General features: G+C 46.4%; 1 protein-coding gene across 1 annotated transcript in view; it reads right to left on the reverse strand.

The window, feature by feature from the left end:
• Positions 1 to 16,577, reverse strand: part of NUP155 (nucleoporin 155) — a 108,217-nt gene that overhangs the window by 58,372 nt on the left and 33,268 nt on the right. The window contains exons 16-17 of the mRNA XM_088455001.1: positions 11,758 to 11,846; positions 1,312 to 1,374 (exon numbers count right to left, since the gene is read on the reverse strand). Coding sequence (XP_088311127.1) covers positions 1,312 to 1,374; positions 11,758 to 11,846 — 152 coding nt within the window. The remainder of the gene's footprint in view (positions 1 to 1,311; positions 1,375 to 11,757; positions 11,847 to 16,577) is intronic.

Consider the following 16,577-nt stretch of genomic DNA (forward strand, 5'->3'; position numbering starts at 1 on the left):
GAGACATGAAGGTCAGTCGATACGGAAAATTTCAAGAACTTTGAATGTATCCTCAAGTGCAGTTGCAAAAACCATCAAATGCTATGAGGACCGCCCCAGGAAAGGAAGACCAAGAGTTACCTCTGCTGCAGAGGATAAGTTCATTAGAGTTACCAGCCTCAGAAACAGCTACTTAACAGCACCTCAGATTAGAGACCACAAAGTCTTCACAGAGTTCAAAGTAGCAAACAAATCTCAACATCAACTGTTCCGAGGAGACTGCGTGAATCAGGCCTTCATGGTCGTATTGCTGCGAAGAAGCCACTACTGAGGATGAACAACAAGAAGAAAATTGTTTGGGCCAAGAATCACAAGGAATGGACATTAGACCAGTGGAAATCTGTACTTTAGTCTGATGAGTCCAAATTTGAAGTTTTTGGTTCTATCCGGTGCGTCTTTGTCAGACGCAGAGAAAGTGAGCAGATGGTTTCTGCATGTGTGGTTCCCACTGTGAAGCATTTAGGAGGAGGTGTGATAGTGTGGTGGTGCTTTGCTGGTGATACTGTTGGTGATTTATTCAAAATTCAAGGCACACTTAACCAGCATGGCTACCACAGCATTCTGCAGCGCCATGCCATCCCATCTGGTTCGTGCTTACTGGGACCATCATTTGTTTTTCAACAAGACAATGACAACCAACACACCTCCAGGCTATGTAAGGGCTACTTGACCAAGAAGGAAAGTGATGGAGTGCTGCGTCAGATGACCTGGCCTCCACAATCACCCGACCTAAACCCAATTGAGCTGGTTTGGGATGACTTGGACCGCAGAGTGAAGGAAAAACAGCCAACAAGTGCTCAGCACCTCTGGGAACTCCTTCAAGACTGTTGGAAAACCATTCCAGGAGATACCTCATGGTGCTGACTGAGAGAATGCCAAGAGTGTACCAAGCTGTCATCCAAGCAAAAGGGGGCTACTCTGAGGAATCTAAAATATAAAACATATTTTGATTTGTTTACAACATAATTCCATGTGATCTGTCATAGTTTTGAGGTCTTCTATTATTAATCTACTATGTTAAAAATAATTGAAATAAACAAAAGCCATTGAATGAGAAGGTGTCCAAACTTTTGACTGGTACACTCTATATCTAATATCTAATATATATATATATATATATATATATATATATATATATATATATATATATATATATATATATATATATATATATTGTATATTATACATATACACATTTTTATGCACAGTTCTGCAGAAGTTGCGAGAGAAATACAATGACATTGGACTAAAAATAAATAAAGAAATAAATACCATGTGCGGGTGTACCCAGGAAACTAGGATTTGGTACAGGGCTGCCTACAAGCATTGGTGACCCTTAATAAAGAATGAAAATAAATAACAGTTATTAAACAAATAGGAAATCATTGTGTAGGCTGGTCTTATGCTGGGTACACATTAGCGGATGTTCTCGGCGGGTCCCGGCCGAATGCAGCACGGCCCCGGCTGACAATATCGCCCGTCTAACCTGCATGCAGGTCCAACAGGCGATGTTGCCGACGACGCGTGGAAGCACACATTGTCCACATCGGGTGGTGTGTACCCGATATGTCGCTGACAATATGTCGTCAGATCCACCGGATTGAACAACAAATCGTCTAGTGTGTACCCGGCTTTAGTTCTGCTGCAGTGAAATATGTAAAAAGAGAACAAATTAAACAGCTGTGAACCTTAAATAAAAGATTATTTTTCATAAACCAATTCCACTAAGACAAATCACTATAGAACTAAAGTTAAAAAAATGAGAGTTATGGTAAGAACCTACCTTTGTTAACTCTCTTTCTTCGAAGTCCATAGGGTCCACAGGGAAACCTTGGGGTGTAGGTGATGGATCTTTATCCCGGGCACCACGCAGTTAAAGCTTTCAGCTCCCAGGATGCACCGGTCCATCCTCCCTATATCCCGCCCCTGAGCCAGAGGCACCTCAGTTGGTAAAGTAGCCAAAGGCCGGAGAAGGAAGACTGGTACACACAAGAATCACACTCACACAGAGAAGGAGACGGGAAACCGGTGGCCAGATATATAGCCCATCTGAAGCCAGGTGCCTCAGGGCAGGTGCCCTGTGGACCCTATCCGCTTCGAAGAAAGATAGTTAACATAAAGTAAGTTCTTACCATAACTCATTTTCTACTTCAGTGTCCATAGGCTCCACAGGGAGACCTTGGGGATGTCCCAAAGCAGTCCTTTTAAGGGTGGGGACGCTCCTGCGCTAAGTGAAGAATACGGCGCCCAAAGGAAGCATCCTAAGAGGCTAAGGTATCAAATGCATAGAACCTTAGAAAGGTCTGAATGGAAGACCACGTAGCCGCCTTACAAAACTGAACAGCTGAGGCTCAACGGTGAGCCGCCCACGTGTGGCCCACAGACAGAGTAGAATGACCAGTAACAGAAGCCGGAACAGGCAGGCCTGCCTGTGTGTAAGCCTCTGAGATAGTCATATGAAGCCATCTGGCCAATGTTTATTTTGTTGGCTGGCCATCCCTTCTTGTGAAATCCATAGAGCACAAACAAGGAGTCCGATTTCCGAAGTGAACTGGTACGGTCCACATAAATCCTGAGCGTGGACCACATCCAGTGAGGTCACACCAGCCGAGAGTTCTGTTGACTGAAAGGCCGATACTATAATTTCCTGATTTATATGGAAATTAGAAACCACTTTAGGAAGATACTCAGGGCGAGTGCGAATCACATCCCTGTTCCCTTTCCTGGGGAAATATCAGAAAGGGGACGACAGGAGAGCACCCCCAAATCTGACACCCTCCTGGCAGATGCAATAGCCAGAAGAAAAAGAGTCTTAGCTGTGAACCACTTGAGTTCCACGGAATCCAGGGGTTCAAATGGATTCAGTAGCTCTTCTTACCCTGGAGGGCAAGAAGAGCTACTGACAAATCCCACGGAGCCACTGGGGGGACAAAGGGAGGTTGAATCTGGAGGACACCCTGGAGGAAGGTGTGGACATCCGGTAGTGGAGCAAGTCTACGCTGGAACCAAATGGATAGAGCAGAGACATGCACTTTCAGTGAAGCAAGGCGAAGTCCAAGGTCCAATCCAGCTTGAAGGAAGGCCAGGAAATATGTACGCCGCACTCTGTGGTAGATCATAGCAGAGGCTGGCTTACACGCTCTGAGCATAGTTTTGACTACAGAGCTAGAGAAACCTTTGGACATCAGGAGGGATGTCTCAAGATCCACGCCGTCAAAGACAGAGGATCCAGGTCCTGTAAAGGCAAGGACCCTGAGACAACAGGTCCCGATGTTGAGGCAGCAGGAACGGAGTGCCGATGGAGAGACTCCGAAGATCTGAATACCAGTGATGGCTGGGCCAAGCTGGAGCCCCCAGCAGGACAGTACCTCCGTCTTGTTTGAACTTCCGCAGGACTCGAGGAAGAAGGGAGACCAAAGGGAACAGGTACGCAAACTGGAATGTCCACTTCACTGACAATGCGTCTACGAAGGTTGCTTCGGAATCTCTTGTTCTGGACCCGTACACTGGCAGTTTGTGATTGTGTCGGGAGGCCATGAGGTCCCCATCCGGGAGGCCCCACCTGCTCACTAGGAGTCAAAACACCTCTAGGTGAAGAGACAATTCCCCGGGATTCACGTCGTGACGACTGAGGAAGTCTGCTTCCCAATTGAGAACTCCTGGAATGAACACTGCAGAGTTGACTGGGAGGCGACCCTTGGTCCATGTCAGAATGTGTGACACGGATGTCATTGCTGCCCAACTCCGAGCGTCTCCTTGATGATTGATGGAAGACACTGTTGTGGCATTGTCGAACTGAACCTGTACAGGTTTTTTGTGAAGTATGTGCTGGGCCAGTTTGAGGGCCCTGTAGACAGCTCGAAGTTCCAATATGTTGATTGGCAGAGTTGATTCGACTCATGTCCAACAGCCCTGGTGTGGACCGGTCACTACACCCCAGCCCCGGAGACTGGCGTCAGTTGTTAGGATTACCCAGTCTGGGATCCAAAAGGGGCTACTGTTGGTTAGAGGAGATATCTGTAGCCACCAAGATAGAGAGACGCACCTCCGGAGAGAGCACCATCATCTGAGCTCCGATCCGATGGGGTAACCTGTTCCACCTGGAAAGGACCAGCCTTTGCAAAAGCCTGGAATGGAGCCAAGCATATTCCACCATGTTGAAGGTGGACACCATGGATCCCAGAACCTGCATTGCCAAGTGGATCGACACTCAGCGACTGTGGAGACTTCTGCGCACTTGTAGTTGAAGTGTGTAGATATTGCCTGATGTCAGAAAGATTCTCTGATCCTGAGGTGAATACCTCAATGTTCCTAGATGAATCATTGAGGTATTCAGAAAGGGCATTTTTCAGTTGACGTACCATCCATGCTTGTGAAGGAAGGGGGGATATGGTAGCATTCGGATACACAGACCACGCAGGTGGGCCTCAGTGATAGCCATAATTTTGGTAAACACCCGTGGAGCTGTGGACAGTCCAAAGGGCAGAGCCCGAAATTGGAAGTGTTGCTGTAGTATAGCAAACCGGTGATGAGGACGACACCATAGGTACATGTAGGTATGCGTCCTGAATATCCAGCGGTACCATAAAGTCCCCAGGCTCCATAGCTAGGATGATGGGGCGTAGGGTAGACCGATGAGACCCAATCGGCTTCTGAACCAGAAAAAATAGAACAACCACCAGTCCCTCGCTGAGATAGTGGGACTGGCATAATTACCCCTACTTGCAGCAAGGATCGTATAGATTTCTGGATTTGAAAGGCCTTGTTTGGGTCTGACCTGTGTAGAAAAACTGGTGGGGAGGCTGTCTGAGAAAAGAGGGCGTAGCCGTGAGAGACCACTTCTCTTAATCAAGCATCCGTGGTGGTTAGCCACCAGCACTGGGCAAACCGAAGAAGTCGGCCTCCCACTCTGGGAGCCTCAAGATGGTTCAGGCTGAGGGTTTATCCTCGGGTTTAGAAGCAGGGCGTCTGGTGTTCCAGGTCTGCTTGGTTCTGTGTTTGGCAGCCCTCGTTGAGGCCGACTGCTTAGGAAAGGACTGGCCTTTTGGCTTTCCTTGAGGATGAAAGGACTTAAAAGATGTAGTCCGAGGCCTTGTAGTAGTAGTAGACGTAGCTGAAGGCAGAACGTGGTTACAATCTTGTCAAGGTCAGGGCCAAACAAGATCTCTCTACTATAGTATAACTTCAAGGCCTTTCTTGGAATCTGCCTTCCATGAGTGCAGCCACAGGGTACGGCGGGCAGATACAGTCGCGGCTGAAACTCTGGAGGCTAGGAGACTGAAAGGAAGCTGCATCTAGAATGTGAGCAACAAAAGACATCTGATCCCTAGAAGTTTCTGGGGGGGGGGGGGGGGGGGGGAAGAGTCCTCAATAGCATCAGCCCAACTTTCTATAGTGTTAGCCACCCATGTAATAGCCCTGAAAGAAAGTACATCAATTTCAGGCAAGCTTCCACCTTCCATACCATAGGATCCCTTAAGGAAGTAACTGTAGTAATAGGTAACGTTGCGCTTGTAAACTAACGTGGAATATGGGAATCCACCGCAGGGGGTGTTCCCCATTTTGCCCAATGAGCCGCAGGAATAAGGTAACATGAGGTCAGACATTTTTGTAGTTGAAAACCTCTTACCAGGCGACTGCCAGGCTGCAGCCATGTGTTCAGCTAAATGATCCAATAGAGGGAATTCTGCTGAGGCCACTTTCCGTTGTTTAAACAGAGGGTGCTTGGATTTAGGGGCTGGCTCGTCATCTTCTATTAATAAGATGGATCCGACAGCACGCACCAAGGCAGGAATATTAATTTATGACCGGCTTTCATCCTCCTCCGGAGGGGAGTCAGGGTTCGAGAGATCAGCATCTGTGCGTGGACTGACTATAACACAGGACGTGTAAAGGGTTTACTGGGTAGAGGCTTCCCACCTTGCAACATGCTTTGAAAGGTATTAGATGTATCCATCATACTCTGTACTGAGTTAGAGAGCACATCTACCCATGGTGGGGGTACAGGAGGTACCTGTAACGCCTGAACCTGATGTGACAACCCCAAAGGGGGCATTACATCCTGCTGTGATAAGGCGGCATTACATCCTGTTGCGATAACCCCGCTAGGTGGTCTGCAATAGTGGCCAGTACCTGAGCAAAGGAGCCCAGGTTATATGTAGCCCTTATCAAATCCTCCTCACTTAAGCCTGCAGCCCATAACTAGCCTGATAGCAGTATGGGGGCAGATGCCTTTTAATACTCATGCCTTTGCTAGACCTAGCTGCAGAGTAAATGCCACACAATACGGCACTGGGTATAATGCAACCACCGTGTATGTAGGATACTAGTAGGAAGCAATATACTGGGCCTGTCTTATGCCTGGGTAGGCTGCAGGAGCACACATCCCAAATGTGGCACAGTGTAACGAATGTATGTGACAAAACCTCACAAATACTTAGTTCTATAAATGTGAGGCACAGGAAAACCCCTGAATACACCTGTATGTTAAGGTAATAGTCCGAGAAAAAAACACTGGTCCTGACTGATGCTTGGATAAGCTGCAGGAGCCCTTTGCCTAAATATGGCACAGTGCAGCACACAACAGTATGTGTCAGACCTCACAAATATTATCTTTTATATATGCGAGTTAAAAGAACTATCTTAACTACACCTGTATTAGGGCAGAAATAGAGGAAAAGTATAGATTTACAGTCAGGTCCACAAATATTGGGACATTGACAGAATTTTCAGATTTTGTCCTCTATTCACCACCACAATGGTTTTGAAATGAAACAAACAAGATGTGCTTTAACTGCAGACTTTCAGATTTAATTTGAGGGTAATTACATCCAAATCGGGTGAACAGTGTAGGAATTACAACAGTTTCAATATGTGCCTGCTATCTTTTAAGGGGCCAAAAGTAATGGGACTATCAACTCAAAAGCTATTTCATGGACAGGTGTGGGCTAGTCCCTCGTTATTTCATTATCAATTAAGCAGGTAAAAGGTCTGGAGTTGATTCTAGGTGTGACATTTGCATTTGGAAACAGTTGCTGTCAACTCTCAATATGAGATCCAAAGAGCTGTCACCATCAGTGAAGCAAGCCATCATTAGGCTGAAAAATCAAAACAATCCTTCAGAGAGATAGCAAAAACATTAGGTGTGGCCAAATCAACTGTTTGGAACATTCTTAAAAAGAAAGAACGCACCGGAGAGCTCAACAGCACCAAAAGACCCGGAAGACCACGGAAAATAACTGTGGTGGATGACAAAATAATTATTTCCCTGGTGAAGAAAAACCCCTTCACAACAGTTGGCCAAATCAAGAACACTCTCCAGGAGGTAGATGTATATGTGTCAAAGTCAACAATCAAGAGAAGACTTCACCAGAGTGAATATAGAGGGTTCACCACACAATGCAAACCATTGTGAGCCACAAAAACAGGAAGACCAGATTAGAGTTAGCCAAACAACATCTAAAAAAGCCATTACAGTTCTGGAACAACATCCTATGGACAGATGAGACAAAGATCAACATGTACCAGAGTGATGGAAAGAGAAGAGAAGGAAAGGAACTGCTCATGATCCAAAACATACCACCTCATCAGTGAAGCATGGTGGTGGTAGTGTCATGGCGTGGGCATGTATGGCTGCCAATTGAACTGGTTCCCTTGTATTTATTGATGATGTGACTGCTGACAAAAGGAGCAGAATGAATTCTGAAGTGTTTTGGGCAATATTATATGCTCATATTCAGTCAAATGCTTCAGAACTCATTGGACGGCGCTTCACAGTGCAGATGGACAATGACCCGAAGCATACTGCAAAAGCAACCAAAGAGTTTTTTAAGGCTAAAAAGTGGAATGTTATGCAATGGCCAAGTCAATCCCCTGACCTGAATCCGATTGAGCATGCATTTCACTTGATGAAGACAAAACTGAAGGGAAAATGCCCCAAGAACAAGCAGGAACTGAAGACATTTGCAATAGAGGCCTGGCAGAGCATCACCATGGATGAAACCCAGCGTCTGGTGATGTCTATGTGTTCCAGACTTCAGGCTGTAATTGCCTGCAAAGGATTTGCAACAAAGTATTAAAAAGTGAAAGTTAGATTTAGGATTGTTTAGTTTGTCCCATTACTTTTGGCCCCTTAAAAAGTGGGAGGCACATATAGAAACCGTTGTAATTCCTACACCGTTCACCTGATTTGGATGTAATTACCCTCAAATTAAATCTGAAAGTCTGCAGCTAAATCACATCTTGTTTGTTTCATTTCAAAGCCATTGTGGTGGTGAATAGAGGCCAAAATATGAAAATTCTATCAATGTCCCATTATTTATGGACCTGACTGTATGCTGACAGCTATGAAAAAAAAAAAAAAAAAAGACACCGACAGGCAGCGCTAGCATAAATCACTTACAATGCCGGAAATATAAAGCAAAGTGGCACTACAATCCACTGCCCAGAGTCAGTGTCTGGAAAGGCTATAGTGCTGCATACACCAACTGAAGGGAGAGGTATGCAGGGGGGGACTGGACTACGTGCTGTCTTGAGAGATCTGTGAGCGCACCATCCAAGAAAATGGCCGCCGGAGACTTTTTCAGAGGGTGCGTTGCCACAGGAAACCGCTCAGCAAAGCCAGACCGCAATGGGAAGGCGTGCTGAGCTGAGGAGCCGCTAAAACCAGGAAGGCCTGCATCCATACTCAGCACCTCCGGTCTGTCCCGAGACCGGAGGTATGAATGCCAATACGTGGGTCCGCCTTAACTGTCCCCGTACTTCCGGCCGCAGTCAGGACTATCCCACGGGGCCCGGCTAGCACAGAGCCCGGGGGCCCGCCGAGATCCCCAGATCGGTACTGACGTTGCGGAGCCGGCGAAGTGAAGGAGCGGCAGCGCAGATGTCCCATGGACAGTCTGTTACTGCGCGCTCTGAAGATAGTAAAAACTAAATCAATAAAAGTAGCTTTTGGGGCTGCATTTAAGCAGCCCCCTGCGTTAACAGTGACCTGACTCTGGCCGGGCACCAACTAAAACTGAGGTGCCTCTGGCTCAGGGGCGGGGTATAGGGAGGATGGACCGGTGCATCCTGGGAGCTGAAAGCTTTAACTGCGTGGTGCCCAGGATCCAGATCCATCATCTACACCCCAAGGTCTCCCTGTGGAGCCTATGGACCCTGAAGAAGAAATTCTGTAAATTTCTGAATTGCATCAATTAAAAATGTTCTTTTTTATTACATAGGTATATCATGTATGCGTATTGAGCTGGTTTTAATTTTTGCTTCTTAAAAATGGGAGGTGTCTACTACCAGACATGTCTTCCTTAAAAATAACAGAACCATCCACCTTTCGTAGATCAGAACGCGCCTGTAATTTCGCTCATTTGCTGTATGGAGGCTGGGGTAGGCTACTCCGCATGCTGCGGGACAGGTTTTTTTCCCAAGTCGGCACAGTGTATAAATGTCTAAGGATTTATCTTATACCCTGGGGGTACAGTGGTCAGGGAGCATTGTGACGCAGTAGGTCAGAGCCAGTGTGCACTGCGGAACAAGAGATGCCGGGAACAGGAGATGGTAGTGGCTGGGAGCCTTAACAGTAGCTCTACGCAGGGTCAGTTTGATCCCTGCAGGAGTCTGTGTTAAGAGGATATTGGTGGCATTAAAGCATGGTACCCGGACGGCAGCAGCTTCTAGTGTTGACCTGATTCAAATAAATCCCAACTAATGAATCCTTCCACATCTCAGAACCCCCAAAGAGCAAAGCTTCACAACTGAGCTCTAAAGGTCTGTGCCCTTTAATGCTGAAGCCATATTCGGCTAGCAAAAGGTTACAGACATCAGGGACGCAATACTTCAGTGATTTCAGCAAGAGATTTTAAAGATTAAATCTTCCATCTCAGACTTTGTGGTGCCAGAGGAAGGAGATGGCCGAGCCTACACCACAGCATGGCAGAGAATGGGCAGGGGGGTAAGCCACCTACCCCTGCCACTGAGTATTAGTTTAGAAGTGTAAATAAGATCCAGACTGAGTCATGTGCAAGACAAGAAAATTAACTTGGATAGGTGAAAATGATGGTGGGTTGGATAACCTATCAACATGTGTGTAAAAAACAGTTTATAAAAGGCAGGGAGAGCCCCATGAGATTGTAAGTGGATTTTGTGTTTCATGGCCCTTTCAAAAGTGATTGATGGTGTTAATTTTTCTAATGATCCTTCTCTACCCTACTACTGAGATGTACAGACAGACCACACTTAAACATTTCCCCCGGCTGTTTGGTGTCGAATAGAGCCTCCTGGGTGAACACACAGAGCTACACAGAGATCCTGATCCAGAGTAAGCAGTCAGGAGGTTCTAGTTGCTGCATTATCTACACACACGCACTTCACAGGAGCAAGTGGTTCATAGTGACAATAAAAGGAGCTTGGTGGTGGCAACCACTGTTATCGTACATTAGCATGGAGGTCTGGAGTTGACACAGCACGAGAGAAGCTGTCAGTAGCGGCGGGTTACTGACAAAAAGATGATCGCCAACAGTCTGTAGACCTCGCTGACTAGGTGGCAGAATAAGCACAAGGGGTGGGGGGTGGGATCATTATAAAGGTGGTGTTGCCCCATTAAAGTATGCCATCTTGGAAATGAGATCGCAAGACGCCATTTTGCGAATGGCCGCCTAAGCGCCATTTTAGTACATGTGACGATGATACTATTAGCACCATGCGATTGCATTTTTCACCATTTCTCATACACACATTAATACGCACAATTGCGCTATTAACTAGTCGCATATTAGCGAATGCATAGGACTTTGTATGAAAGCACTGTTTTACTAGCTTTATGCGCACGCATCTGCCCCAAGTTAACTAGTGTCCTTATATCAAACCCTGAATTACACATTACATATTCACACATAAGGTTCAATAAGCTTAAAAAGTGTATGATTTAAGTTGGTTCAGTTAGTTATCAAATACCTTTATTTCTCAGCATTTAAACTAAGGTAATATACATGCTAAACAAGTCGTGATTGGTTTTGTACTGATGCGTATTTTCTTTTTACAGTATTCCGGTGTTATCGGTGGGGAGGTCGCATCATGCAAACTGAAGTTATGGATCGCAGAGCCTAGAAGCAACAAAATTTATATTTCATGAACAACTGTTAGGATGTTGCAGGGGGCGTGAAGAGGAAGATCCCCAGCTTTTAGAGGCAGGGAGAGTCTATTTGAACAGATGCTTCTCCCCTGGGAACCAATGACATCAGCAACAAACTTCCCTATTGTCCTGTTTATTCTGGGGGGGGGGGGGGTATAAATATGTGTACTCAAACGCTGGTTTAGTCTTCGTGCTGAATGCTGTATGACTAGGGGTCTCTTGCTGATGCCCATCTCCGGGTCCGGAAGCGCTGCGTATGTATACTGTACTTGGGTCTGTATAATTTCCTTTTGCGCCTAAATTGTGTCTAGATCAATTGCGTGTAACTGTCTGAACTTTTACCTGAATAACACTTGTGCTTTGGAACCACAGATTCCAAGTCTAAGTCTTTATTTACGGTATGACTGCGTACGCAAATTAGTGTCATCCTTAGAAGGTATAGGCAGGATATTAGAAGGTATAGGCAGGACATTAGAAGGTATAGGAAGGTGTGTATAGAGGTTCTGATCCAGTATCATTAGTGTACAAGCACAGGGTAAAACATGGACTCTAATCCGTTAAGTATTTAAAAAAAAAAACAAGTTGTTTCTTACCAATAGGCATAGGAGAACCAAAGATTGGCCCCACGTTACTGGGTGCAGGGAGTGTGGGATGAATGCACATCTGAGCTTCCCCGCCATACCTATATAGTGAGAGGAAAAAAAATGATGTTATATTTATGAAAAAAAAAAAAAAAAAAGCTATATCCTAAAGCTTCTCTCCTTACTGATAAGAAAATCAATAAAAGATTAAGGCCTCGTGAACAGAGGGACTCCTGATGTAAACAGGGGAACCTACAAAATGAAGCTCAGATTGTTCATGGAAAATATTATTTGACCAGTACAATATACTATTAAAATTATATTTGGCTACTTTACATTTTGATCTAAAACGTCCAGGTCCATCCCCCCTATACCCTGCAGGGATATTCAGAAGAGGCAGTGCACTATCCATCTAAACCTGGCATCTTTAGGTGCAAAACATGTTGAATCTGTAAAACTTTGTGAGAGTGAGGACCAAAGATCAGGTTGCCGCCCATCCAATCTTACCTAGGAGACACACTTTAAACTCCTAAAATGCATCATGACATTTTTTGTGAAAATGCTGTCTTTCTCAATACAAGTATTAATCATAGCACCCTGCACCTGTCACAACCGTGCAGTTCATCTTTCCTGCCTGGGGTGCCGCTCTCTGCCCTGGTGCTTCTAGCACACTCAGCTGATGCAACAATCTGCTGAGATACAGACCAGCGTGTGCTAGGGGACACAGGGACAACGCTGGGGACGTCCCAAATAAATTCCCCTAAGGGGGACACTACTGAGCTGTACTGAGAACCCTCCGCTCAAATTCCGCATCCGTGGAGGCGAAGGTGTCAAAGGAAGCGAGACAAACGTGTGTACCGAAGACCACGTACCTGCTCTGCTGAGGCATCCCGGCAAGCTGCCCAAGTAGTACCGACTGACTTGGTGGAATCAGCAGTCACCACGGCCGGAGGAGAAAGGTCTGCCGCCGAATACACTTGGCATTGGGTCAAGCGGAGACAACATGACAGTCTGCTTTGTAGCCGGTCACCATTTGCAAAATCCATAAAGCACAAAAAGGGAATATGACTTATGGAGATCCCTAGTGCGGCCTACATAAAGCCAGAGGGCCCGCACCACGTCTATAGAAGAATCAGGCGAATGAAAAGCCAATACCACAATCTCCTGGTTGATGTGGAACAGAGAAACTACCTTCGGAAGGCAGCCTAACCTCGTCCGAAGAACGGCCCTGTCCGAGTGAAAGACTAAATAAAGAAAGAGAAACAAGACAACGCACCCAAGTCTGACACTCTCTGGGCCGACGCAACGGCCAGAAGGAACAACGTTTTCCATGTGAGCCATCGAAAGGCTCAAGACTCCAAAGGCTTGAAAGGAGAAGACTGAAGAGCCCTAAAAAGACTAAAGACAAGGACCCTCGGGAGGAGGGAAATCGGAGGAAAGCGATACGCCAGCTTGAAGTCCCATCTCACTGCCAGTGCGTCAACGAATGCGGCTGTGGGGTCTTTGGTTCTGGACTCGTACCTGGGGAGCCAGTGATTGTGACGTGAGGCCGTGTGGTCTACGTCTGATAGGCCCTATTTGTTCACCAGGAGTTGAAAAACCCCTGGGTGGAGAGCCCATTCTCCGGCATGCATGTCCTGGCGACTTAGTAGGTCCGCTTCCCAGTTGAGAACTTCCGTAATGAATATTGCCGAGATAGCCGGAAGATGACGTTCTGCCCAGATAAGAACATTTGTCACTAACTTCATGGCTGCTTGACTTTGCGTGCCCCCTTGATGATTGAGATAGGCTACTGTGATCGCGTTGTCGAACTGGATCTGGACCAGTCTGCCCTGGAGCAGATCCTGTGCCCTGATAAGTGCTTTGTATACTGTTCGAAGCTCCAGAATGTTTATGGGCAGATAATTTTCCTTGATTTGCCCATCATCCCTGAAAGGTGTGACGACCTGTCACCGCTCCCCATCCGTGAAGACTGGAGTCCGTGGTGAGGACCACCAAATTTGGAATCCAGAATGGGCGACTCTTGTCAGATGATCCTTTTGTAGCGAGAGAGAGAAACCTCTGGAGTAGGAGGATCCTCTGGGACCGCATTAGATGATACTGTGCGTTCCAACGGGAGAGAATCAATTGCTGCAGAGGCCTGGAGTGGAACTGAGCATATGCCACCAAGTCGAAGGTGGATACCATTGACCCCAAGACCTGCCTCGCTGAAAGAATGGATACCCTTCAATTGCGTAGCAAATTGCATACTCGCAATGATAGGGCCGCAATCTTGTCCACTGGCAGAAACACCCTTTGTGCCTGAGAATCCAGAAGAGGCCCCAGATGTACCATCCGCTGTACTGGAGACAAAGAATATTTCTTCCAACTGATTATCCAGCCCTGCGTCTGTATGAAGGCAATGGTCAGCTGCAGATGGAGTTGTAGAACAGCCGGAGATTGTGCAAATATCAGAAGGTCATCCAGGTATGGCAGTATTCAGATTCCTTGACGCCTGAGGTAGGCAGTCCTCAATGCCATTATTTTTGTTGAAGACCAGAGGAGCCATAGATAGACCAAAAGGACAGTGCCTGAAATTTGTAATGTTGTTGCAGAACAGCAAACCGTAGAAATTGTTGGTGGGATGTCGTAATAGGCATATACAGGTACGCATCCTGAATGTCCAGGGAAACCATAAAATCCCTAGGTTCCATTTCCAAAATAATTGATCGTAGAGTCTCCATACGGAATTTGGGATTATCACCCCTGCCTGCAGAAGAGAGTAAATGGCCTCCTGTAGTGACAAGGCCTTGATAGGCTCTGATGGAGGAGTTGTACTAAAAAAATTTTGGGGGAGGATGCATCCAGAAAATGAGAGTATACCTCTGAGAGACCACTTCTCGGACCCTGGCATCTGTTGTTGTTGTTTGATGCCAGTAGTCCGCAAATTAAAGAAGTCTGCCTCCCACCCTGGGATCCCCCAGGAAGAGACCCGCCCCATCAGGCAGAGGGCTTGTCGCCCGGCTTAGAAATCTTCTTTGATCCCATTTCTGCTTTCCAGGACCTTAACCAAAGGACTCTACGAGCCACAACATAGGCTACCAATGCTTTAGAAGCTAGGAGCCCAGCATCTATTGCAGCTTCTCCCAAATAGGAGGGTGATTTCCGTATGTGGGAGATATAGGTCAGCTGATCTCTGGTAGCATTTGGTAGAGTATCTTCCAATTTCCCTGTCCATTCAACAGCCTTGGATACCCAAGCCCTGGCCATAGTTGGTCGAGTAACGGCTCCAGACAATGAAAATACCGCTTTAAGACATGTTTAAATTTTTCTATCTAATGAATCTTTAAGAGAAGATGCTGACGGAATAGGCAACGTAGCACTCCTGACTAAATGCATCACATGAGCATCCATAGTAGGAGGGATTTCCCACTTAGTACAATCAGTAGCTGGGAATGGATACAAACTTGCTATTCTTTTTGTAACATGGAACCGTTTATACGGGTTACTCCATGTCTCTTCCATAAGTTCAGCGAGCTGCTTTTACCACTTTCTGGTGTCTAGGAGCTGGCTCATCATCCTGTATATTTAGGATTAATTTGACCGCCCTTACCAACGAAGGGAAATCCCCTGTAGAAGGATGATCCTCCTCTCCAGAGATAGCAGAGATAGACCCTGGAGAAGAACCCGATGCATCATCCAATTCCTCTGATGATGTGTCTGAATCTACATGCTGAGCAGACTGATAAAAAGATAACGTCCGCTTATGCACCTTAGTGACTACCAGTCTGCTCGCAACAGCTGACTAAGCCATACTCTGACTTAGGTGGCCATAAACATCCAGTAAGGATGAATGTATAGGAGGGGCAAACATAGCATGCTGAAACTGCTATGGGTATCCTATTAAAGGGGGCAGCTTGGGTGTAGCCAAATGATTCACTAGCTGCGTCATCACCTGAGACAAGGAGGACACCCAAGATGGCTCCTGTACAGGGGCTGTTAAGGTGGCTTTTTATAACAGACAGCACACAAACCATCCTGTATAAAGTCCTGAGGGAACAAGCCTGCCAACAAGATTTTTATATAACCAGCACAGGGGTCTCAACCTCCTGTTTCCCTTTACCTTTTGACATATCAACTCAATGTAACAGCCTTCACAAATAACTAGTAAATGTGAAGTACAAAGAAAGAAATCCCACCCACCTGTAACCGAGGGATGAGGAGAAAAAACAGTGAGTTATAACTGAAAGTCAGAAATAAAAGGCTATATCAACACAGTAGCTAGCAAAAAGTCACATACAATGCATATGCAACTTACAGTTTTTCCCCGATAAGAAGACACTGTCTTATTTTTTTTTTGTTCAAAAAAACACCATAGGGCTTATTTGCGGGATAGGTCTTATTTTAATTAACATTGACAGCAGTGCCCCTTATGCAGGCCCCCCCTGTAGCAGTGTCCCTTATGCAGACTCCCTTGTACGGTAGCAGTGCCCCTTATGCAGGCCCCCTTGTAGCAGTGTCCCTTATGCCCCCCTGTAATTGATCCCCCACCCACCAGTACAGTACGGTACTTACCTGACGCGCCGCCGTCCGGGATGTCCCTCTCACTTGCGTCTGACTGGATCCAACATGATCCAGCAGGCATGGCCGCACAGGATCCTCAGCGTGCTGGTGACGCCATGACATCACCCGCGCACTGCATGACTGGAACGATGGCCTCTGAAGCGTTCCCAGCTCAAAATGGGATTTTGGCAGGTATTATTTTCGGGGTAGGGCTTAATTTGGACCGGGTTACAAGAGTAAGGGTAGGGCTTATTTTCGGGGTAGGTCTTATTATCGGGGAAACACGGTAG

This window comes from Taudactylus pleione, unplaced genomic scaffold, assembly GCF_031769625.1.
Source record: "Taudactylus pleione unplaced genomic scaffold, aTauple2 ptg000639l, whole genome shotgun sequence".
Taxonomy (NCBI): Eukaryota; Metazoa; Chordata; class Amphibia; order Anura; family Myobatrachidae; genus Taudactylus; species Taudactylus pleione.